Source organism: Salmo salar, chromosome ssa02 (genome assembly GCF_905237065.1).
Source record: "Salmo salar chromosome ssa02, Ssal_v3.1, whole genome shotgun sequence".
In the NCBI taxonomy this organism is placed as follows: domain Eukaryota; kingdom Metazoa; phylum Chordata; class Actinopteri; order Salmoniformes; family Salmonidae; genus Salmo; species Salmo salar.
Window position 1 is genome coordinate 69052425 of NC_059443.1, and position 25714 is coordinate 69078138.

A 25714-nucleotide genomic window follows, 5' to 3' on the forward strand; every position below is an offset into this window, starting at 1 on the left:
GACCTTCATACACATCTTGCAATTAACATTGTAATTGCTTAGATTTTTTTTGTAAAATGCAATATAATTTATCATGAGAATGATTTTGGGTTAAACCATCCCTTTTTAATCAAAAGTATATGCTGGGCTTGATTTCACTTATTAAGCTCCATGTAGTAAATAACACAATATAATCCGTTTTATTTAATGAGGCCTAACAATAAATGTGCACAGTGATTTAAACATCACATCCATACACCAGACTAGAATAGACCTACACATAGGCTGTGTCTGAAATGGCATCCTATTCCCTATATACTGTCAGGTGACATTTGGGATGCAGAAATCCTCTAACAGTTGAAAGCCAAAAACATGACGCCGGAACTCAAAATGTCCATGTTAGTCTTGGGGATTGCCGATGCAATGACGTCACACAGTTCGTCAACGCCATGGTGATGCGCGGTGACAATTTCTTTCTTTGGAAGTGTTATAGAGTGGGCGTGGCAACACACGCTTACATAACAAGGTGCTATCTAGAACGTTGAAGGTTTCTTCGGCTTTCTCCATAGGAGAACCCTTTGAAGAACCCTCATTGGTTCCAGGTATAAACCTTTTGGGTTAAGCATTCTACCTGGAACCCAAAAGGGTTATCCTATTGGGACAACCAAAGTACACTTTTGGAATCCATTTTTCTAAGAGTACACAATGTCGGACTGGCCGTCGGGAGCACCGGGACATTTCCTGGTGGCTTGTGGTTCGTTTTGGCCTGCGGTGAATAGTCAACTTGACCAGCAATAATATAGCAAGCAGGAATGAGTTGACGGAGAATCCAAGCATCAGGCGAGACTCTCACTCGCTGCTGTGTCATCGCACCAAAAATGACATCAGGCATCTCCGTGACGCACATAGCAACCGTCTACCTGCCTCTCTACAGATAACATTTTAGACAAGTCGCACGGCGAAATGGACAGGCAGAAGAGGAGAGGTGGAGCAGAGAGGGAGAGAATAAAAAATAGAAAGGCACTTGCCACAGACGCTGCAAAATAAGCGACATGTTCGCCAGGAAGGGACCAGGTCAGTCAAAACACTAGCTAAAACAGACACACTGACACACGACACCCAGCGTGGCTAGTGTTGATGATCAGTTACTTGAGAAGGAGACCAAGTCAAGACGCTGGACCGGGTGGATTCAGTTTATACTAAGGCAGTTTATTATGAGACAAAGATATTTGGCAAAGCGTGCACGGACTCCTTCGTTTAGCTCATAGGGAACTAGCAGAAGAGAGCCCCGAAACATAGTGTGCATCTAATTTAATACAATGAAATAACAGTGTGTTGACGTAGGTTGAGTCTAGTAGGTCCGCTCTCCTGACTGGTCGATGAGTGGAGGGACGGTCCATTCTCCAGGTGGTGTCGACTTCCCATTGGCCCTTGGCAGTGTCCTTTGTCCTCGGAGTCCAACACCCCTAAGTGTGTGTGTGTGTGTGTTTCTGGTAATTCGTGTCTGGGTGGTTGCGATATTCATGGAATGTTGTTTTTTACACCAGTGGTCAGTTCGTGTGGTTAGGGCGCTTTCATGTCTTGACATTTTTGTGTGAGTGCTTAAGTCAGCCATCTGTCTCTGGGTGTGGTCGTGATTGGTATCAGTTGGTTGCTCAATATGTCTCTGGAGTTTTGTTGTGTGCTGTTGTGAAGCATGTTGTGCAAATGCTCTCCTTATATATCATTAGGTAAAACGTTAGATTATCTTTATTACACTAGCTATGTGCCTAGCTAATAGTGACTCAACGGCCGGTAGGCTAAACAGTTTGCACGTCTTCGTGGAGGAATTATATCATAGCAATGAGTGCAACATAGCAATCATAATACGACATTGAAGGTGTTAGGGCTGCGTCAATTCAATTCTGGTATCAGAACAAAATTTAACACTAGGCTACTGAATATATTTTCAGCTGTTTATTAATAGAATTAGTCAAGCAGAATAAATGGTAAATGCAATCTTCGTATATACGGGTTCACTGTAACACCTCGCAGGGCAAACAGCGTGGTTTAAACTTACTCATCCTATCGTTGGCGTGCAGGCTGGTCCCAGCCTCTAGACGCATCTTTGTTGCCAAGCATAGTTGTCTTCTAGCTTATCTTCATGTGTGTACCCGAGAGTCAGACACCCAAGGACAGTGCCTGTTTTTATGCTACAGTTAGGACAGTTTCTGCTTCCATTCTACCAGCCCCTCCTGTACACCTGTCCTTGAGCGGCCCCACAACAAGGCATTGTGTGTGTGTGTCAAGAGTCTACTCAGCCTACACTCCTACTAGCCAGCAACCCTCCAGTTAGTCATGTCTATTATATGTTGCTCAATCTATGTTAATACAATATAAACCTCTTAGTGCATTACAGTCCGTTCATACTTAGGCCTATATCTACTGTAAAAGGTAATGCATCACATCTAATAAGTGAAATAAAACCCAACAATGGCAATATGTTTCAACTAGTAAAACAATTGTAAACCTAGACTATGGACTTGCCAGCATGTAGCAATAAGTTACTACAATAATATACAGTTCTGTGAAAAATTAAGAGACCACTCCAAATTAAGAGACCACTAAAAAAAATTATAGAGCTGTATTAATGTAGCCTACTGATACAGTGATGATAGTGAGTATGATAATAGAGTATTTTCTTTGTAAAGGTGGGGAAGGAAGCAGCAGCAGCACTAGAGCTTCAGGTGCTCCTGCAGAACTGGAGATGGTGGTCAGTTCAGAGTCAGACTCAGAGCAGGAACCTTCAGGTACAATTTAAGAGCACAAACCTAAACATGTAGGCTATGATTTTAGATGAATATGCGCTTTATTTATGAGATTATCAGTAGGACTGTAAATGGGGGGGGCATACAATCGATGACTGCACAAGTAATACACGTTTAAGTTTAGGTTATTTACAATGTTAATCTCATTCTGCAGAGCAACCAGATGTGCAGAGAGAGAGAGAGAGGTTCAGAGCCCAGTACAGGGAAAATAGAAAGGGACAGTGAAAGCACTGAAAATCCATTTGATTATTTTTCCCATCCTCAGTCCAAGGATTTTTACTTATTTTTTCAGTACCAGCCAAAACAAACCCCTCAAAGAGTCATTCCCAATGTATTCTAATCCAAAGATGGCACAAACAGAAAATGGCTGACATACAATGAAGTAACTCACTCCTTGTTCTGCTCAGTATGTCTTGCATTCGCAAAACCTTCAGCCAGTGATAGTGCATTTGTCAAAGGAGGCATGCAGGCCTGGAAACATGCCCATCAGAAAGTACAGGAACACGAGAGAAGCAAGACCCATAGAGAAAGTGCAGAAGCCTTTTTCCTCAGAGCCAGCAAAGCAGACATCTGTACCCTTCTGAGTGATAAGCAAATGTCAGTTCAACGAGACCAGGTCAGAAAGAGGAGGCAGGTCATGGAAGGTGTGATTGATGTATTTAAAGTTATTGGTAAATGTGGGCTTAGCTACATGTAACAGTGTAGGTTCCGTCCCTCTCTTCGCCCCAACCCGGGCTCGAACCAGGGACCCTTGCACACATCAACAACTGACACCCCACGAAGCATCGTTACCCATCGAGCGAGTGACATCACTGATTGAAATGCTATTAGCGCGCAGCACCGCTAACTAACTAGCCATTTCACATCGGTTACATACAGAGGACACAGACATGAAGCTGCATATAACTTGGAAAACATGGCCAACAATCATGGCTAGTTTTTGTTACTAGTGGTAATTACTTACTGGTTACTCTGAAGTACAGTGGGGGAAAAAAGTATTTGATCCCCTGCTGATTTTGTACGTTTGCCCACTTACAAAGAAATGATCAGTCTATAATTTTAGTGGTAGGTTTATTTGAACAGTGAGAGGCAGAATAACAACAAAAAAATCCAGAAAAACGCATGTCAAAAATGTTATAAAATGATTTGCATTTTAATGAGGGAAATAAGTATTTGACCCCTCTGCAAAACATGACTTAGTACTTGGTGGCAAAACCCTTGTTGGCAATCACAGAGGTCAGACGTTTCTTGTAGTTGGCCACCAGGTTTGCACACGTCTCAGGAGGGATTTTGTCCCACTCCTCTTTGCAGATCTTCTCCAAGTCATTACGGTTTCGAGGCTGACGATTGGCAACTCGAACCTTCAGCTCCCTCCACAGATTTTCTATGGGATTAAGGTCTGGAGACTGGCTAGGCCACTCCAGGACCTTAATGTGCTTCTTCTTGAGCCACTCCTTTGTTGCCTTGGCCGTGTGTTTTGGGTCATTGTCATGCTGGAATACCCATCCATGACCCATTTTCAATGCCCTGGCTGAGGGAAGGAGGTTCTCACCCAAGATTTGACGGTACATGGCCCCGTCCATCGTCCCTTTGATGCGGTGAACTTGTCCTGTCCCCTTAGCAGAAAAACACACCCAAAGCATAATGTTTCCACCTCCATGTTTGACGGTGGAGATGGTGTTCTTGGGGTCATAGGCAGCATTCCTCCTCCTCCAAACACGGCGAGTTGAGTTGATGCCAAAGAGCTCCATTTTGGTCTCATCTGACCACAACACTTTCACCAGTTGTCCTCTGAATCATTCAGATGTTCATTGGCAAACTTCAGACGTGCATGTATATGTATTCTTGAGCAGGGGGACCTTGCGGGCGCTGCAGGATTTCAGTCCTTCACGGCACAGTGTGTTACCAATTGTTTTCTTGGTGACTATGGTCCCAGCTGCCTTGAGATCATTGACAAGATCCTCCCGTGTAGTTCTGGGCTGATTCCTCACCATTCTCATGATCATTGCAACCCCACGAGGTGAGATCTTGCATGGAGCCCCAGGCCGAGGGATATTGACAGTTATTTTGTGTTTCTTCCATTTGCGAATAATCGCACCAAATGTTGTGACCTTCTCACCAAGCTGCTTGGTGATGGTCTTGTAGCCCATTCCAGCCTTGTGTAAGTCTACAATCTTGTCCCTGACATCCTTGGAGAGCTCTTTGGTCTTGGCCATGGTGGAGAGTTTGGAATCTGATTGATTGATTGATTGCTTCTGTGGACAGGTGTCTTATTTACAGGTAACAAGCTGCGGTTAGGAGCACTCCCTTTAAAAGTGTGCTCCTAATCTCAGCTCGTTACCTGTATAAAAGACACCTGGGAGACAGAAATCTTTCTGATTGAGAGGGGGTCAAATACTTATTTCCCTCATTAAAATGCAAATCAATTTATAAAATTTTTGACATGTGTTTTTCTGGATATTTTTTTTGTTATTCGGTCTCTCACTGTTCAAATGAACCTACCATTAAAATTATAGACTGATCCTTTCTTTATCAGTGGGCAAACGTACAAAATCAGCAGGCGATCAAATACTTTTTTCCGACACTGTAGATATGCTATGACTCTTCCTTAACAGGCTGACAAGGGTGAAAGACCATTTTCTGTGAGTTAAAGCTTTTGTACAGAGGCATGTTTTTTGGACTTTCATATTATACTTGCAGTTATGTAGCCAATGTTCAATTTCATTGACTCAGTGTATAGATGTGTTTATTGTGTGCTGTTGGCTTTATGGACACCAGTGAGGGAACATTGTAATCTACATTTTTTTGTAGGGGATTGCTTTTTCGACTTTTGTATTATACTTACTTACATTGTTGTAGCTTATGTTGAAGTTCCATGAATGTGTGTGTGTGAAGTTTTTTGATACTTTGATACGCTTGATGCTTGAATATAAAGATAATCATTTGAACATTTGAGCTAACTCTGCATATCTTATTCTCTTTTTAAAAAGTGTATGCTAATTGTTTTGTGTGTCTAGCCTTGTACATTTGTATGTGCTATGATTGGTGTATTTCTAGTGAGTTTTTGAGGGTGCACCCATAGCCATAGCATATCTTGAAAACTCAGTGTTCAGATAGGCTACTTGTTGGTCAGTCCCAAATGTTTGTATTTTGTAATGTGGATAACTTTCTTCCCAGATGAACATAGTGTCCAAATGTATAACTAGTTTGGTACCCGTTACATCAACAAATAGGGTTAGCCTAAAACATTAGCGGTCTGGTGGTTTGCGTGAACAGGGTGGCCTGGGATGGAGTCAAATTCCCGGCCTGAATTATTGTTTCAGTCCGCACCTGACGTGCATGTGTCACAGGTGTAACCAAGGTCTTATAATGAGTGACATCATCCTCGCCTCCTCCACGGCGGCTACACGGTTGCTCCTGGCAACGGCTCAAGGTTCTGAGCACGGTCGCTAGGCGATGGTCCAGGGAGGAAAGTGGCCACGGAGAACAGAGGATCATGGAAAAGAGATTCCCTCATGACATCACAGACTGTACTGGGGCAGGGAGAGGAGAAGCAGACAGATGCAGTAGGGTGGAGCGACAGATCCTAGAGAAGGAGAAAGAGAGCGAGAGGGAAATGGAGTGAAAGTTGAGAAAGAAGAGGAATAAATTATATTTTTTCATTTATCATGTTCTCTCCTCTAGCTGAGTATATATATTCATGATAACACAACTTATTGCATCTTAATGTTTAATCATGTACCATGTTATACCTGCAGCACTGCTCCAGAGGTGTCAGGATAGAGGGTTCATCTTTAGAGTGGCCTCCAAACCTGTAGTCCGCACACACAGTGTCAATGTTACAATCAACTAGCATTTGTTAAACCTGTAGTCAGCACATAGACAGTGTCAATGTTACAATCAACTAACTTTCGTTGGCTAGCATTCGAGTGCTGACTGTTCTCAATGATTTGTGCAGTGTAAAAATACAATGTTGGTAATTGGTGTAGTCTTACTACTGCAGTAGGCTACTGCTTGTCCATGTGCTAACTAACAGCAAGAAACCCAGACGAGAGAAACTTGAAAGCATTCAGGCAGCAGAGATGAGCTTGTCATTAGCTAGCTAACATTAGCTATATTGTAGCTATTAAGCATTATGTTGATTGTTATTTTGAAATAACATATTTATTTTATTGTATACAAGTTATATACATAGACAGAAGGGAGTTAGTTATAAATACTGTACATTTGGCTGTAGTTTAGTTTAGAAGAAAGACTTACGCAGTGGTGTAAAGTACTTAAGTGAAAATACTTTAAAGTACTACTTAAATAGTTTTTGGGGGTATCTGTACTGTACTATTTATATATTTGACAACTTTTACTTTTACTTCACTACATTCCTAAAGAAAATTGTTATTTTTACTCCATACATTTTCCCTGACACCCAAAAGTACTTGTTACATTTTGAATGCATAGCAGGACTGAAAATGGTTCAATTCACACAGTTATCAAGAGAACATCCCTGGACATCCCCTGCCTCTGATCTTGCGGACTCACTAAACACAAATGTTTTGTTTGTAAATGATATCTGAGTGTGCCCCTGCCTATCCGTAAATTTAAAAAACAAGAAAATTGTGCCGTCTGGTTTGCTTAGTTTAAGGACATTTTAATTTCAGACTTTTACTTTTAATTCTTAAGTATATTTTAGATATTACGTTTACTTTGGATACTTAAGTATATTTAAAACCAATTACTTTTAGACTTTTACTCAAGTAGAATTTTTGGGTTTTAATTTTCTATTATGGTATCTTTACTCTTACTTAACTATGACACTTTGGTACTTTTTCCACCACTGGACGTACGTTTATTTTTGACAAGAGAATTACTTGTGAATTAGGTTTGATGCACCTGTTGCAGTGACTTGCATACATAGCTCTTGGTCCTATCTGTGCTGGTAGTGTACAGCAGCTGCCTATATCACCAGCGAAAGACCAGAACAAGTCATTCCCAGACACTCCCTCACTAGAGATCGGCGCGTTGAGATACTCCCTCTTTGCGCATGTGTTCCAAATGGCTGCCAGGTAAAAGTAGACGATAGCAGATAACAGTATTATTAGTGAAAGGGGGTGTTGTTGAACGTTTTCTTGACATTACTCGACTTTTATAGATAACGCAAAATATTATCCAGGAACTTTCTGAAGTAATATTAGGCTACTTGTGACGTTTATTTTTGCTAACTTAATTACGATATTTAAATAGATGTTTGATTGCTCTGGTCTAGGGGCGCATCAGTTGCAGCCTTGAGAATTGAATTTTCTCTCTGCAACTCCCTAGTCATTATCTGAACACTACAACAAAGTTGTCTAACTGTACTGTAACCTACAACATTTCATATCATACAAAGAAACAATAGCTTCCACAATGGATCGGGTAAGTCTGGTTTTAACTTTATATGCCCGCTGTGTTTCATAAAATGTCTAGGCCTAGTTTCATCATCTTTGAACCTTCACATTGCTGTGTTCTGTTTGGGGCGGCAGGTAGCCTAGTGGTTAGAGCGTTGGGCCAGTAACCGATTCCACGACAGATGTTAACCTTGTCAGCTCAACATCTGTCGTTCTGTCCCTGAACAAGGCAGTTAATCCATTGTTCATAAGCCGTCATTCTAAATAAGATGTTTTTTCTATATCGGGGGTGCCTAGTTAATGACTTGGAGAAGATCTGCAAAGAGGAGTGGGACAAAATCCCTCCTGAGATGTGTGCAAACCTGGTGGCCAACTACAAGAAACGTCTGACCTCTGATTGCCAACAAGGGTTTTGCCACCAAGTACTAAGTCATGTTTTGCAGATACTTATTTCCTTATTTCCCTATTTCCCTTTTGCAGATACTTATTTCCCTCAATAAAATGCAAATCATTTTATAACATTTTTGACATGCTTTTTTCTGGATTTTTTTTTGTTGTTATTCTGTCTCTCACTGTTCAAATAAACCTACCATTACAATTATAGACTGATCATTTCTTCGTAAGTGGGCAAACGTACAAAATCAGCAGGGGATCAAATACTTTTTTCCCCACTGTATATACTTGATGTTACCAGTGAATGCAGTTATTGTGAACTAGAAACTGAATCTATTGAACACTTATTCTGTAATTGTTTATATAGTGAAGTGGTCTGGACTGATGTAAAAATACATCTTGGCCTCATTGCATACAAGTTTGACATATTATTTTACTACACTGATTCCACACTTGAACGTGAGTATGTCATAAATCTCTTTATTTTATTAGGAAAATATTTCATACACAAATCAAAATTTATGAAGAAAAAGCACCTTTAATTTTTTTATCTGATTTGGAAAACTATTTAGTCTTTAAAACGTATACAAAACAAAATGTCCAGAAAATGTATTCGCTATATGTCTGTATTTGATTTGATATGATGTGGAATCTTTTTTTTTTCTTTTTTTTCTAGTTTCTTTGGAATCCCTCTGGCTGTTATGTTTATGTTTTGCATGTTACTGTTATAAAAAAAAAAACGTTTGGGAATTTGACCTCCCTTAAGATGGCAATCAAACTGCATCCGGTTTCGACGTGGATACCCCCGAGGGAAAAACAACGTGTTTGGATTGCAGCCATTTATTTTCTTTGTTAGAACGGCCACTTGAATATCTGGTAAAATAATGGCTAATGCGTAAGAAATCAGTGAAGGAATGTGAACATGTGCACATTTCGGGAGGAAGGAGAGAATTAGGTCATAGTCACAGATTCCTAAACATGATTGTATGAACTGCCTTCATTCTGCTGGACCCCTGGAAGAGTAGCTGCTGCGTTGGCAGCTAATGGGGATCCATAATAAATACTGTAATGAAACAAGCTGGGAGCAGGTCTCAAACCCTCGACCTTCTAGCCCGAAGTCCAGCGCGCTAATACCGCAAAAGCATGCTCGAGCGGCAGAGTCGATATCCGCCGTTATAACCCAGGGTCGTTACAATACAAATGATATAGTTGTAGGCTACTTTTTTTTATTTAAATGTAACCTTTATTTAACCTGTTACATCTAGACGTTCCGCTAGCGGAACACCTGCTCCAATATCCAATGATTGGCGTGGCGCGAATGACAAATTCCTCAAAAATACAAAAACTTCAATTTTTCAAACATATGACTATTTTACAGCATTTTCAAGACAAGACTCTCCTTTATCTAACCACACTGTCCGATTTCAAAAAGGCTTTACAGCGAAAGCAAAACATTAGATTATGTCAGCAGAGTACCCAGCCAGAAATAATCAGACACCCATTTTTCAAGCTAGCATATAATGTCACAAAAAACAAAACCACAGCTAAATGCAGCACTAACCTTTGATGATCTTCATCAGATGACACGCCTAGGACATTATGTTATACAATACATGCATGTTTTGTTCAATCAAGTTAATATTTATATCAAAAAACAGCTTTTTACATTAGCATGTGACGTTCAGAACTAGCATTCCCACCGAACACTTCCGGTGAATTTACTAAATTACTCACGATAAACATTCACAAAAAACATAACAATTATTTTAAGAATTATAGATACAGAACTCCTTTGTGCAATCGAGGTGTCCGATTTTAAAATAGCTTTTCAGTGAAAGCACATTTTGCAATATTCTGAGTAGATAGCCCAGCCATCACGGCTAGCTATTTTGACACCAACCAAGTGTGGTACTCACCAAACTCCGATTTACTATTAGAAAAGTTTGATTACCTTTGGTGTTCTTCGTCAGAATGCACTCCCAGGACTGCTACTTCAATAACAAATATTGGTTTGGTTCAAAATAATCCATAGTTATATCCAAATAGCGGCGTTTTGTTCGTGCGTTCAAGACACTATCCAAGGGTGACGAAGGGTTACGCGCCCGACGCGTTTCGTGACAAAAAAAATTCTAAATATTCCATTACCGTACTTCGAAGCATGTCAACCACTGTTTAAAATCAATTTTTATGCCATTTTTCTCGTAAAAAAGCGATAATATTCCGACCGGGAGTGGTTATTTTCGTTCAAAGAGAGAGAAAGTAAACATGGAGTCGACTCGTGCACGAGCCTCAGTCTCATAGTACTCTGACCGGCCACTATCCAAACGCGCTAATGTTTTTCAGCCAGGGCCTGCAAAGCCACGATTCAGCTTTTTGCCGCCTTCTGAGAGCCCATGGGAGCCGTAGGAAGTGTCACGTAACAGCAGAGATCCCCTGTTTTGGATAGAGATATTCAAGAAGGCCAAGAAATGGTCAGACAGGGTACTTCCTGTACAGAATCTTCTCAGGTTTTGGCCTGCCAAATGAGTTCTGTTATACTCACAGACACCATTCAAACAGTTTTAGAAACTTTGGAGTGTTTTCTATCCAAAGCTAATAATTATATACATATTCTAGTTTCTGGGCAGGAGTAATAATCAGATTAAAATCGGGTACGTTTTTTTATCCGGCCGTGAAAATACTGCCCCCTATCCATAACAGGTGGTTTCGAGGCTGACGTTTGGCAACTCGAACCTTCAGCTCCCTCCACAGATTTTCTACGGGATTAAGGTCTGGAGACTGGCTAGGCCACTCCAGGACCTTAATGTGCTTCTTCTTGAGCCACTCCTTTGTTGCCTTGGCCGTGTGTTTTGGGTCATTGTCATGCTGGAATACCCATCCATGACCCATTTTCAATGCCCTGGCTGAGGGAAGGATGTTCTCACCCAAGATTTGACGGTACATGGCCCCGTCCATCGTCCTTTTGATGCTGTGAAGTTGTCCTGTCCCCTTAGCAGGAAAACACCCCCAAAGCATAATGTTTCCACCTCCATGTTTGACGGTGGAGATGGTGTTCTTGGGGTCATAGGCAGCATTCCTCCTCCTCCAAACACGGCGAGTTGAGTTGATGCCAAAGAGCTCCATTTTGGTCTCATCTGACCACAACACTTTCACCAGTTGTCCTCTGAATCATTCAGATGTTCATTGGCAAACTTCAGACGGGCATGTATATGTGCTTTCTTGAGCAGGGGGACCTTGCGGGCGCTGCAGGCTTTCAGTCCTTCACGGCATAGTGTGTTACCAATTGTTTTCTTGGTGACTATGGTCCCAGCTGCCTTGATCATTGACAAGATCCTCCCGTGTAGTTCTGGGCTGATTCCTCACCGTTCTCATGATCATTGTAACTCCACGAGGTGAGATCTTGCATGGAGCCCCAGGCCGAGGGAGATTGACAGTTCTTTTGTGTTTCTTCCATTTGCGAATAATCGCACCAAATGTTGTCACCTTCTCACCAAGCTGCTTGGCGATGGCCTTGTAGCCCATTCCAGCCTTGTGTAGGTCTACAATCTTGTCCCTGACATCCTTGGAGAGCTCTTTGGTCTTGGCCATGGTGGAGGGTTTGGAATCTGATTGATTGATTGCTTCTGTGGACAGTTGTCTTTTTTACAGGTAACAAGCTGCGGATAGGAGCACTCCCTTTAAGAGTGTGCTCCTAACCTCAGCTCGTTACCTGTATAAAAGACACCAGGGAGCCAGAAATCTTTCTGATTGAGAGGGGGTCAAATACTTATAGACTGATCCTTTCTTTATCAGTGGGCAAACGTACAAAATCAGCAGGGGATCAAATACTTTTTTCCCCCACTGTATTTAGAAATCAAGCTATTACATGGATAGAATCTATGGATTATCTTAAAGGAGATCTCCTTTATTGGTCACCATAAATTTGTGTGGAGTGAGCCAAGCACGGAGCCAGTTTACATCAAACGATGAAGCCCAACAAAATATCGCAGAGGGAATAGAGTTCCTGTAGAAAATATCCCTTAATAAACGATTGTTGAATTTTGTATCTAGTAGACCAATGCCATTCACCTGAATATCGCTTACAATCGGAGATATTCCAAAATATGCATTATTCTGAACTAAAGTTTTTATCCCACTAGGTATAGCTTTAATAACAGTGTCATATTCCTTGCTTGAAACCTCAAAGTTGTATCTTTCCATAAATTCTCTCCTTGTAAATAGATTCCCACTAATAGTAACTAATTGGCTGACAAGGACAATGTTTTTCGAGAACCATTTATGGTTAAATAACATCTTGTTTCTATGTAATATCAACCCATTGTTCCATATAAAACATTTATGAGGTGAAAAGTTGTGTTCATACAACAAAGCCCAGCACATTAAAGCCTGCTTGTGAAAATCTGCCAGTTTCACAGGAAGTTTACCCACAATATATGGACATTGTAGTAAAAAATTAAGCCCTCCGAGCTTCTGGAAAACAAAATTAGGTATAATATTCCAGAAACTGAGGATTTTTTATGTATCTTTTAATCCAGTTAACCTTTGATATCTGATTGAAGAGAGTGAAATCTAAGACATTTAGACCGCCATCACACACCCTGTTGGTGATAACATCTCTTTTTATCTTATGTGGCTTGTTTTTCCATATGAAGTTGTACAAAAGCCTATCTAAGGTACAGCAAGTGGATTTGGGAATATCAATAGAAGAAAAAAAAAGATAGCCCCTTAGCTTTGGATAAAAGCACCCTTCCTTGAAGACTTAAATCCCTCCCTAACCATGAGGATAATTTTTTTTTGACAGATTCAGTTACAGGGTTCAAATTAAGATCATTCATAGCCTTAAGATTTTTGGTGATCTTTACACCAAGGTAGGTTACAGTATCTTTTTCAGAGATGTTACAATCTGCTGGATTGACAGCTCCTTTCAAAACAAACATCTCACATTTGGAAAGATTTAATGCAAAACCTGAGATTTTGGAGAACTGCTTCACGATATCCAATGCTAATCTAGCTTGAGACACATTTAAAAAAAAAAAGAGTGAGGTGTCATCCGCCAGTTGGGATATCTTGATCTCTCTGGCCTGGAATGTAATGCCTTCAAATGGACTTTTATGAACTAATGAGCATAACATTTGAGATACTAACAAAAATAAAAAAAAAGGTGAAATTGGACAACCTTGTCGTATTCCTTTGTAAATGTTAAACCTCGAGGATGTTCCATGACAGAGTTTGATACAGCTATTACCACAAGTATACAGAGTTCTAATAGCATCAACAAAAAAACAACCAAATTTGAAATGCTTAAGACAATCAAAGATAAAATTGTGACTTACTGTATCAAATGCTTTCTGAAAATCCAAAAATAGGATAACAGGGAAGTCATCTAATAGATCACAATACTCAACCAAGTCTAACACCAGCCTCAGATTATTAGATATATGGTGCCCTTTCATAAACCATGATTGACATTCATCAATCAGATCATTTAAGCAAGACTTTAACCTTTTTGCAAAGATTAAGGCTATAATTTTGTAGTCGTTATTTAGGAGTGTGATTGGACGCCAATTATCAGTACTTAGGAGATCCTTGTGTGGTTTAGGTATAAGAGTAATAACCCCTTGCTTCAGAGAGGCAGGTAGTTCTCCCTTCTTTATAGCCTCCTTAAAGGTTTCAAGTAAAAAAGGTGCTATTTCTTCAGAGAATATTTTGTAAAATTCAGTGGTTAATCCATCACAACCTGGAGATTTGTTCTTTTTTAACTGAGCAACCCCGTACTGGATGTTCATAATGGATAGATCTTGGCAACAAGACTGATTGAGTTATTGTTATAAGAATTTTATATCTTGATGATAATAATCAATAATCAATTCGCCTTGACTAATGCCCAAGGTTTGTAAGACAATGGGTTAAAATAATTAGGCAAGGACTCAGCTTTCTGCAAAAGGTTTCTGTAGCTTTATTCATGAGAACGTTCTGCCGTTAGGATAACAAAACAGTCATTATATAGTTCTTGCTTACTTACGCACATGCATTTACACACAATCTGTTGGTGACCTGCAACCCCCATAAACTTCTCACACTGTTTATCTCCTTCTGGCTCAGCCTGTTCCTTTCCTTCAAGGTTAGGAACTCTCTGAAGTTTTACTCCCTTGACCATCTGCTTCTCTAGCTCTCAATACTAATTGCATACACACATTTCTTTCCCTCTCCAGTGGTTCCTGGACTTTCCGGAACTAATCAGACCAATCGATCCCTACATTGATCATTACATTGATTATTCATTAACCATGCTGTATGACTAATAATTCATCATGGTTTATTGATTCATTTACCTTTTATTAGATAATTCTCTTATCAGTTCTTCACTAACCGAATTAACATTCTCTATAGAATCAAGGAGATCCTTAGAGTCACTCAAATTGTTATCTAAGGAGTAAAGATTCTCATAAAACCTAGTGGTAAAGTCTTATAACAACTCTCTATCCTCAGTGGTAACCCCATTAATCTTAACTTTCCGAAGTGTGTTGACTTCCCCTCTCCTCTTTTCCAAAAAAAAAAAAATATCTACTGTTCTTTTCACCTTTTTCAAGCCATTGTTTTCTAGATCTTATGAAAGCTCCTCTAGCCTTTTCCTCATACAATGTATCTAGTTGATTCTGTAAATCATTCAATTTATTTTTCTCATTAAGATCAAGATGCTCAATCTCTGTGATATCGGCAATTGTTTTAGAGAGTTCAGCTACCTCACATCTCCTTCTTAAAGCAAGTCGTTTTCCATAAGCAATACAGGCTGAGTGGATTTTAAATTTCAGCAGTTCCCAATATTTCCCATATTCTGCATTAGATGTAGCTAAACTCCAGTAAACCGAAATTAGATTTTTAATCACATTTTTTAAATCATCATGCAATAACAATGAGTTATTTAATTTCCAATAACCACCAGAGTATTTCTTACCATCATTGCTGCACATTCTTACAGTCAACCATATGACTTTATGATCCGTCAGGACTGCAGGCAGTATTTTTACCTCTACAGTGTTGGACTCAAGACTAGAGGTTATCACCCACAAATCAATTCTTGATTGTAAAGAACGATCTCTATTACTCCATGTGTATTGTATCTCTCCAGGGGTTTTTACTCTCCATATGTCAATTAAGTCCAGGCTTTGGCAGAAATTCACCAACTTGTTCACACCAATGTTAGGCCTATGAGGCAATCTATCAGTCTCATTAGAATAAACCATATTAAAATCTCCAACTGTAATCTGACTGGATGGATATTTTCTCAGAAGACTTTTAAGAATTTCTTCAATTTCCTGTAGAAGTTAGTTATTTGGAGGACTAGGACAGTATCCATATACATTACACAACACAAATAATCTGTCCATGTGGTTGATGACCGCTACTAGCCAATGTCCATTGGAGTCCATTTGAGTAACCCCAGCTGAATGATTTGTCCCGTGGGCCAAAAAAATTACATTGCCCCACTGATTTTTCCAATATTTATAGTGCTCTTTGCATGAATGTGTTTCTTGAACGAATACAAGATCTGCTAATTATCTTTGAAGAGCGTAACTCAAAATAATGTGTTGCAGTCCTTACAAAACCAAAAAAAGCTTTTCTCTTCAACAGGTTTCGTATTCACTGGCATTGATTGACATAAACTTCAAGTCCATATCTATAGAATAGAAAGAAAAATCCTATACAATCTCAACTTTACCCTCTCTATAAAAAGTTGCTTCATATATGTATTAACTGAAGTCTTAACTTAACAGTAACACCATATTTCAAAACTAAAACGTTCAGTTTGCAGTGAGGAAGGAGCTACCTTGTAAACCTACCGACAGAAAAAATCACCCCGGTCGTATTTATTTTCCGTTGGCGAAAAAGGCTCTGATTCCCCTGTAGTATCCACCCTTTCCTTGATTTCGGACCTGTTGTTCAAGAGGCCACCATTTTGCCTTTGCTGCCTTGTCTGCTGCAGTCAAGTCCTCCCCGAATCTAAGTTCTCTCTTTCAGAAAGGCGCTTTCCTTTGCTTTCTTCCAAACTGCATCTCTCGCTGTGCGAAAAGCAAACTGGATGATGATAGAGCGGCTGACGATGGCATCTTGTTTCTTCCCAATACGATGAGCGACATCCACAGCCATATCCATCGGGGAAGTCCGGTGCCACACGGTTACAGATGTCCGGGACACCGTAAAGCTGTAGCCCCCACCTTCTACGGTATCGCTCTGCTTCCGATAAGCACTATTGCATGTCTGCGATGGTCTTCTCCTGAGCAGTGCGTTTCTCAGACGTAGCAGTGTTTGCAAGTTTAAGCTCTTCGATACTCTTGTATGCATGATTCAGAGAGGTCTCGAGGTCAACTATTGTGTTTTCGCATATCATTTTCTCCAGACCATCGGCTCTTTCGTTTATCTTTGCAGAGACAGCATCGATTATGTTGACCTGTAGTTCGCGCAAAGACAATTCTTTCTGTGTCTTTTTGGGTGCAGGACTATTGACTGCATTTTCAGAATCAACCGAATGTCCAGCATCCTCCATTTCTTCTCCTGAGGAGTCAGGTGGCGGTTTTTCTCCAGTGTATGAGTGCTCAGCTAGCAACTGCCTTCTCCTCCCTTTGCTCTTTCGCACATTTTTTCCTTCCATTTCGCAAATTTCCAGATCAAATTAGCGGTCAACTAAGCGTTGTTCTCTATTCTGTTTACTATAAGCCAAGTTCCGTTACATTTAAGTAAGTTTGCGAGGGATAAAAGTTAAGATTACTCGGAGCAAGCTGAAATCTCGTCTGCACTCGCCGCCATCTTTTCCCGGCTTTTTCCAATTCCCTAACGTTGGCCCTGGATTTAGCTTGAAGGAGTGATTGAACAACTTTGGTCACTTACGGGGTTGATATGACCCACAATTCATTGCAAACTGTAGTCACATGTCAAACTCTGGTGGCCGCTAAGTGTCACATTTAATCAACACCCTGCATTTTCGGTATCTCAGTAAAAATATGAAGCTAGCTTGCAATTATAAAAATATATATTAGTGTTGGCAAATTGGCTTAGTTTTGTAGTGAGGAGTGCAATTCCGAAATGTATTTGAATAAATGACCAAACTATAAAACTAGCTAGCCAGCTATGGGTAACTGTAGCTAGCTACCTGACAGGAGTGCTAGTGTTGGGGATTTTCCAGTACCTATACTGTTTTCTTAGAAGTAGTAAGCAGAATCGATATAGGGTTAACCATTAGTATATGTGTAAGCAGAACCAATGTGTATGTGCAAGCTGAGTCAATACAGACTTAACCATTCTGGGTCACGCCTGGTCTTCTGAAGGCTATTGGACATGCACATTAGTTAATCATTTATAGGCACCATTAGCCTGGTCTTGTGAAGGCCATTGGACATGCACATTAGTTAATCATTTACAGGAACCACTAGACATGTACCTGTATTAGGAAGGTACAGTTGATGTCGGAAGTTTACATCCACCTTAGCCAAATACATTTAAACTCAGTTTTTCACAATTCCTGACATTTAATCCTAGTAAAAATTCCCTGTCTTAGGTCAGTTAAGATCACCACTTTATTTTAAGAATGTGAAATGTCAGAATAATAGTAGAGAGAATGATTTATTTCAGCTTTTATTTCTTTTATCACATTCCCAACGGGTCAGAAGTTTACACACACTCAATTAGAATTTGGAATCATTGCCTTTAAATTGTTTAACTTGGGTCAGACGTTTCAGGTAGCCTTCCACAAGCTTCCCACAATAAGTTGGGTGAATTTTGGCCCATTCCTCCTGACAGAGCTGGTGTAACTGAGTCAGGTTTGTAGGCCTCCTTGCTCGCACACACATTTTCAGTTCTGCCCACTTATTTTCTATAGGATTGAGGTCAGGGCTTTGTGATGGCCACTCCAATACCTTGACTTGGTTGTGCTTAAGCCATTTTGCCACAACTTTGGAAGTATGCTTGGGGTCATTGTCCATTTGGAAGACCCATTTGCGACCAAGCTTTAACTTCCTTACTGATGTCTTAAGATTTTGCTTCAATATATCCACATAATTTTCCTTTCCTCATGATGCCATCTATTTTGTTACATGCACCAGTCCCTCCTGCAGAAAAGCACCCCCACAACATGATGCTGCCACCCCCGTGCTTGACGGTTGGGATGGGGTTCTTCGGCTTGCAAGCGTTTCCCTTTTTCCTCCAAACATAACGATGGTCATTTTGGCCAAACAGTTCTATTTTTGTTTCATCAGACCAGAGGACATTTCTCCAAAAATTACGATCTTTGTCCCCATGTGCCGTTGCAAACCGTAGTCTGGCTTTTTTATGGCTGTTTTGGAGCAGTGGCTTCTTCCTTGCTGAGCGGCCTTTCAGGTTATGTCGATATAAGACTCGTTTTACTGTGGATATAGATACTTTTGTACCTGTTTCCCCCAGCATCTTCACAAGGTCCTTTGCTGCTGTTCTGGGATTGATTTGCACTTTTTGCACCAAAGTATGTACATCTCTTGGAGACAGAACGCATCTCCTTCCTGAGCTGTATGATGGCTGCGTGGTCCCATGGTGTTTATACTTGCATACAATTGTTTGTACAGATGAACGTGGTACCCTCAGGCGTTTGGAAATTGCTCCCAAGGATGAACCAGACTTGTGGAGGTTTACATTTTTTCTCTGAGGTCTTGACTGATTTATTTTGATTGTCCCATGATGTCAAGCAAAGAGGCACTGGGTTTGAAGGTAGGCCTTGAAATACATCCACAGGTACACCTCCAATTGACTCAAATGATGTCAATTAGCCTATCAGAAGTTTCTAAAGCCATGACATCATTTTCTGGAATTTTCCAAGCTGTTTAAAGGCACAGTCAACTTGGTGTATGTAAACTTCTGACCCACTGAAATTGTGATACAGTGAAATAATCTGTCTGTAAACAATTGTTGAAAAAATTACTTGTGTCATGCACAAAGTAGATGTCCTAACTGACTTGCCAAAACTATAGTTTGTTAACCTGTTATGGCTAGGGGGCAGTATTTTCACGGTTGGATAAAAAACATACCCGATTTAATCTGGTTACTACTCCTGCCCAGTAACTAGAATATGCATATAATTATTGGCTTTGGATAGAAAACACCCTAAAGTTTCTAAAACTGTTTGAATGGTGTCTGTGAGTATAACAGATCTCATATGGCAGGCAAAAACCTGAGAAGATTTCATGCAGGAAGTGGCCTGTCTGACAAGGTGTCGTTCTTCTTGTCTCTGTTTATTGAAGAGTGAGGATCTTATCTGTCCCGTGACACTTCCTACAGCTGCCATAGGCTCTCAGAAGGCGGTAAAATGCTGAATCGTGGCTTTGCAGGCTCTGGCTGAAACAAAGTAGCGCGTTTGGGTAGTGGCTGGTTACAGTACTGTGAGACTCAGGCTCGTGCCCGCGTCGACCGAAAGCTTTGTTTCTTTCCTCTGTTTAGCTAAATGGACATTCCCGGTCGGAATATTATCGCTTTTTTACGAGAAAAATGGCATAAAAATGGATTTTAAACATCGGTTGACATGCTTCGAAGTACGGTAATGGAATATTTAGATTTTTTTTGTCACGAATTGCGCCATGCGCACGACCCTTCTTTACCATTCGGATAGTGTCTGGGACGCACTAACAAAACGCCGCTATTCGGATATAACGATGGATTATTTTGGACCAAACCAACATTTGTTATTGAAGTAGCAGTCCTGGGAGTGCATTCTGACGAAGACAACAAAAGGTAATCAAACTTTTATAATAGTAAATCTGATATTGGTGAGTGCTAAACTTGCCGGGTGTCTAAATAGCTAGCCCGTGATGCCTGGGCTATGTACTTAGAATATTGCAAAATGTGCTTTCACCAAAAAGCTATTTTAAAATCGGACATATCGAGTGCATAGAGGAGGTCTGTATCTATAATTCTTAAAATAATTGTTATGCTTTTTGTGAACGTTTATCGTGAGTAATTTAGTAAATTGTTAGCAAATTCTCCGGAAGTTTGCGGGGGGTATGCTAGTTCTGAACGTCACATGCTAATGTAAAAATCTGTTTTTTGATATAAATATGAACTTGATTGAACAAAACATGCATGTATTGTATAACATAATGTCCTAGGTGTGTCATCTGATGAAGATCATCAAAGGTTTTTGTGACATTATATGCTAGCTTGAAAAATGGGTGTCTGATTATTTCTGGCTTGGTACTCTGCTGACATAATCTAATGTTTTGCTTTCGCTGTAAAGCTTTTTTGAAATCGGACAGTGTGGTTAGATAAAGGAGAGTCTTGTCTTTAAAATGCTGTGAAATAGTCATATGTTTGAAAAATTGAAGTTTTTGTATTTTTGAGGAATTTGTAATTCGCGCCACGCCTATCATTGGATATTGGAGCAGGTGTTCCGCTAGCGGAACATCTAGATGTAAGAGGTTAACAAGAAATTTGTAGAGTGGTTTAGAAACTAGTTTTAATTACTCCAACCTAAATGTATGTAAACTTCTGACTTCAACTGTATATATATTATATATATTATATTATATATATTATATATAATATTATATATTATATATATTTTTTTTGTAATAGTACTATGGTGATGCCACCAATATAATCTAAGATGGGTGTAAATAAGTCAGAAGTGAGACAAAAAGATAATGGTGGCGAAATGTCAAAGGGTATTTTGCCTAAAGAGGAGTGACTATGTAATGGTGAAACTGTATAAAAGAAGTGTGCTGAGACTGGCGAAGTCAGATGATCCTTGGACCAGCTTGGCTTTGTAATAGTCTATATAAATGTAATGTTCCGGTATCTGAGAAATATTATTGGACCAATATTTCCACGACGCTAGCTAGATACGTTAGCTTACTAGGTACATTGATAGCTTTAGGTTGGTTGTTTTTAAGTTAAACTTCAAGATTTCCACCAAGGACGTTGCCTCCGATCTTCACTCTCCCTCGCTTGGGCAAGGGACATTTTAAGGTACACTCGGATGTAAAACACAATTCAAGGGCTGAGGGTTTAGGGCCGAGGGTTGTTGAGTTTGAAACGCAGCTGGAAGGTAATCGGGAAGAGGCAAGATCAGGTGGGACCATTATAGCCAATGAGAGGGCAGATATGCGTGTTTTCACTAGTTGCCACAATGTCGAACATCTATATCGTATTTTTATTTATTTAGGGTTAGGCATAAAGTTTGTGTTTTCAAGGTTAGGGTTAAAATCACATTTAAAAAGATCAGTTGTAGAAATGGATGTGGTTTATGGCTTTGTTTGTGGTAACTAGTGACGACCAGGTACTACTTCCATACAAAGTGTTTTATTTCCTCAAAGTTGCCGGGATGTCACGTGTCCTACTTTTACCAATACACTCCTAACAACCAACTCGTTACGAAAATGTATATAAGATCAAATAAGCCAGAAGCAAGATTTTGGGCCCAGTTATCCCTCTTGCTTCTCCTCTTCCGCGTTGTTTGATAGGAAATGACTGGTATAAGAAATATGGTGGAAACTAGCCCATGCCCACCAATCCAATGCTCTTAGATTTGTGGGTTGTAGTGAACGATTGAACATTTCAGGTAAAAGGAGATATTCGAGGGATGCACCCAAATCAGAGGTTCAGACTGAATTAATACAATATTTGGTTTAATGATCAACTGTAAACTTCTTGTGGCCAACAGGACAAAGCTAGTCCGTCCCCAGGTCAACCGCCTCTCCGTACTTTACTGCTGGTTCTCGTCGACTGTAGGAAAACACCAGGGCAGAGTGGAACTGAGAGACGGGAAGAGGAACATGGAGAAATGATTTCATTAAGTAAGAACCATGGTGTGTGGATTAGTCTGCTTCTGTAACAATTAATTGTTTAATTTTATTGATGAAATATTTGGTAGTTCCACCCAATTTTGAGAAGTGTAACTTGGTCCCCCCAAAAAACGTTTGATTTCACCTAATTTTAACTTTCGTTCATGAAGAGCACGTTTGATTTCATAAAAGGCCTTAATTTCATGGAAGGAGCCATCTGTTTATGGACCCATATTCGCAAAACCTAAGTAATCAATGTCTTTGTTTCACAGGGGACATCCCTAATCGTTGCTCTCTTAGTGGGAGGGGCTTATTATCTGGGGAGCCACAACAACATCATGATGCTGACAAGAAAGAGAAGAGTCTCTCCAGATCAGAACACCTCAAGAAACACCAGCATAGAGGTATAGGGAAGAAACCTCACCACTGCTGCTCTGACTGTGGGAAGAGTTTGGCTAAACAAGACTTGACAATTCATGAGCAAATTCACACTCTAGAGCATGCATCTAGAACCTTAAAATATCATCAGAGAATTCATTCAGGGGAGGGACCTTATACCTGCTTTGATTGTGGGAAATACTTAAATCAGTCAGGAGCCCAGACTAAACACAAACACATAGGAGAGAAGCCTTATAGCTGTGTTCAGTGTGGGAAGAGCTTCAATAAGTCAGGACACCTGACTAGACACCAACGCATACACACAGGAGAGAAGCCTTATAGCTGTGATCATTGTGGGAAGAGGTATACTCAAGGTTACAATCTGACTGTACACCAGCGCATACACACAGGAGAGAAACCTTATAGCTGTGATCAGTGTGGGAAGAGTTTCAGTGACTCAGGATCCATGATTACACACCAACGCATACACACAGGAGAGAAGCCTTATAGCTGTGTTCAGTGTGGGAAGAGCTTCAATCAATCAGGAGCCATGACTAGACACCAACGCATACACACAGGACAGAAATATTATAGATGTGATCAGTGTGGGAAGAGCTTCAATCAATCAGGACACCTGACTGAACACCAACGCATACACACAGGAGAGAAGCCTTATAGCTGTGTTCAGTGTGGGAAGAGTTTCAGTCATTCAGGAACCCTGACTAAACACCAACGCATACACACAGGAGAGAAGCCTTATAGCTGTGATCAGTGTGGGAAGAGCTTCAATCATTCAGGAACCCTGACTAAACACCAACGCATACACACAGGAGAGAAGCCTTATAGCTGTGATCAGTGTGGGAAGAGCTTCAATCATTCAGGAAGCCTGACTAAACACCAACGCATACACACAGGAGAGAAGCCTTATAGCTGTGATCAGTGTGGGAAGAGCTTTGCTCAATCTGGATACCTGGCTACACACCAACTCATACACACAGGAGAGAAGCCTTATAGCTGTGATCATTGTGGGAAGAGCTTCTGTCGATCAGGAGACCTGATTACACACCAACGCATACACACTGGAGAGAAGCCTTATAGCTGTGATCATTGTGGGAAGAGCTTCAGTCGATCAGGAAACCTGATTATACACCAACTCATCCACACAGGAGAGAAGCCTTATAGTTGTGATCAGTGTGGGAAGAGCTTCAGTCGATCAGGAGACCTGATTACACACCAACGCATACACACAGGAGAGAAGCCTTATAGTTGTGATCAGTGTGGGAAGAGCTTCAGTCGATCAGGAGACCTGACTACACACCAACGCATACACACAGGAGAGAAGCCTTGTAGCTGTGATCATTGTGGAAAGAGTTTTGTTCGAGATTCCAATCTGATTGCACACCAACGCATACACACAGGAGAGAAGCCTTATAGTTGTGATCATTGTGGGAAGAGCTTCAGTCGATCAGGAGACCTGATTACACACCAACGCATACACACAGGAGAGAAGCCTTATAGCTGTGATCATTGTGGGAAGAGCTTCAGTCGATCAGGAGACCTGATTACACACCAACGCATACACACAGGAGAGAAGCCTTATACCTGTGATCAGTGTGGGAAGAGCTTCAATCATTCAGGAACCCTGACTAGACACCAACGCATACACACAGGAGAGAAGCCTTATAGCTGTGATCAGTGTGGGAAGAGCTTTGCTCAGTCTGGATACCTGGCTACACACCAACGCATACACACAGGAGAGAAGCCTTATAGCTGTGTTCAGTGTGGGAAGAGCTTCAATCAATCAGGAGCCCTGACTACACACCAACGCATACACACAGGAGAGAAGCCTTATAGCTGTGATCAGTGTGCGAAGAGTTTCAGTGACTCAGGATCCATGATTCTACACCAACGCATACACACAGGAGAGAAGCCTTATAGCTGTGATCAGTGTGGGAAGAGCTTCAATCAATCAGGAGCCATGACTAGACACCAACGCATACACACAGGAGAGAAGCCTTATAGCTGTGATCAGTGTGGGAAGAGCTTCAATCAATCAGAAACCCTGAGCAAACATCAACGCATACACACAGGAGAGAAGCCTTATAGCTGTGATCAGTGTGGGAAGAGCTTCAATCAATCAGGACACCTGACTGAACACCAACGCATACACACAGGAGAGAAGCCTTATAGTTGTGATCAGTGTGGGAAGAGCTTCAGTCGATCAGGAGACCTGATTACACACCAACGCACACACACAGGAGAGAAATCTTACTCATGTCTATGTGGAAAGAGATTTGCTCATTCAGGGTCCCTGAAAAAACACCAGAAAGCTGAAACATGTTTTCTTTCATCTCCCTCCTCTCTGGCACTGGTTCCAGATCCCTAAATAAAGTTTAAATAGAAAACATATTGTAAAGAGTCATGTCTCCCATTCTCTAACATTTTACTAAATTTGATTGCCATGGTAACCTGTGTAGCATAATATGCAGCTCTGGATCCATATGTATCAAGCGTCTTGGAGTAGGAGTGCTGTGTGTGTGGTGGGGGTGTTCAGAGCTGTATCTTATTTCATTATCTCCTATTATCCATTAAATAATGTATAATAAAATGTTTCACCAATAGTAGGTGTATATTCATGTGATGGAAATGTTGTCTGAAGAGAGAGCTTTGAATTGTACATCTTGTCTCATACAATCATTGGTTCCTGTAGGTGCTGGGTAGAGATGTGAGGGGGAGACGGTCATGACACCCTCACACATTTTGACAGAACGTCCAGAATATGTTCTATATGTTACATGCAGGAACCAAACGTTAATGATGAATAATGTAATCATTCAAATATAACTTGTCTGTGTAAGCAGTATATAAGAGAACTAACGGGACTGCCCCGAAAGAGCTCCCGACCGATGTGTACTATGGTGCATTAAGTTTGTTGCAACCTCTCCAGCTTGCTGATAATAAAGAATGATGCATTTAA

General features: G+C 40.6%; 1 protein-coding gene and 1 long non-coding RNA gene across 4 annotated transcripts in view; one reads left to right on the top strand and one right to left on the bottom strand.

The window, feature by feature from the left end:
* LOC106591322 (zinc finger protein 271) overlaps positions 1-25714 on the top strand; it is a 518091-nt gene extending 492377 nt beyond the window's left edge. Inside the window, exons 1-3 of one of the 3 annotated variants that reach the window (XM_045708615.1) lie at positions 7955-8195; positions 22239-22383; positions 22632-25714. In XM_045708615.1, coding sequence (XP_045564571.1) covers positions 8187-8195; positions 22239-22383; positions 22632-25123 — 2646 coding nt within the window. In that variant the 5' untranslated portion in view covers positions 7955-8186 and the 3' untranslated portion in view covers positions 25124-25714. Of the gene's footprint in view, positions 1-7954; positions 8196-22238; positions 22384-22631 lie in introns of those variants that run through there. The other 2 variants (XM_045708622.1, XM_045708627.1) reach the window with 2 other exon arrangements.
* On the bottom strand, positions 5323-16069 carry LOC123730807 (uncharacterized). The gene is made up of 3 exons (XR_006762242.1): positions 15516-16069; positions 6539-6598; positions 5323-6372 (listed from the first exon to the last, which is right to left on the bottom strand). It is a non-coding gene; the product is annotated as an uncharacterized lncRNA (long non-coding RNA).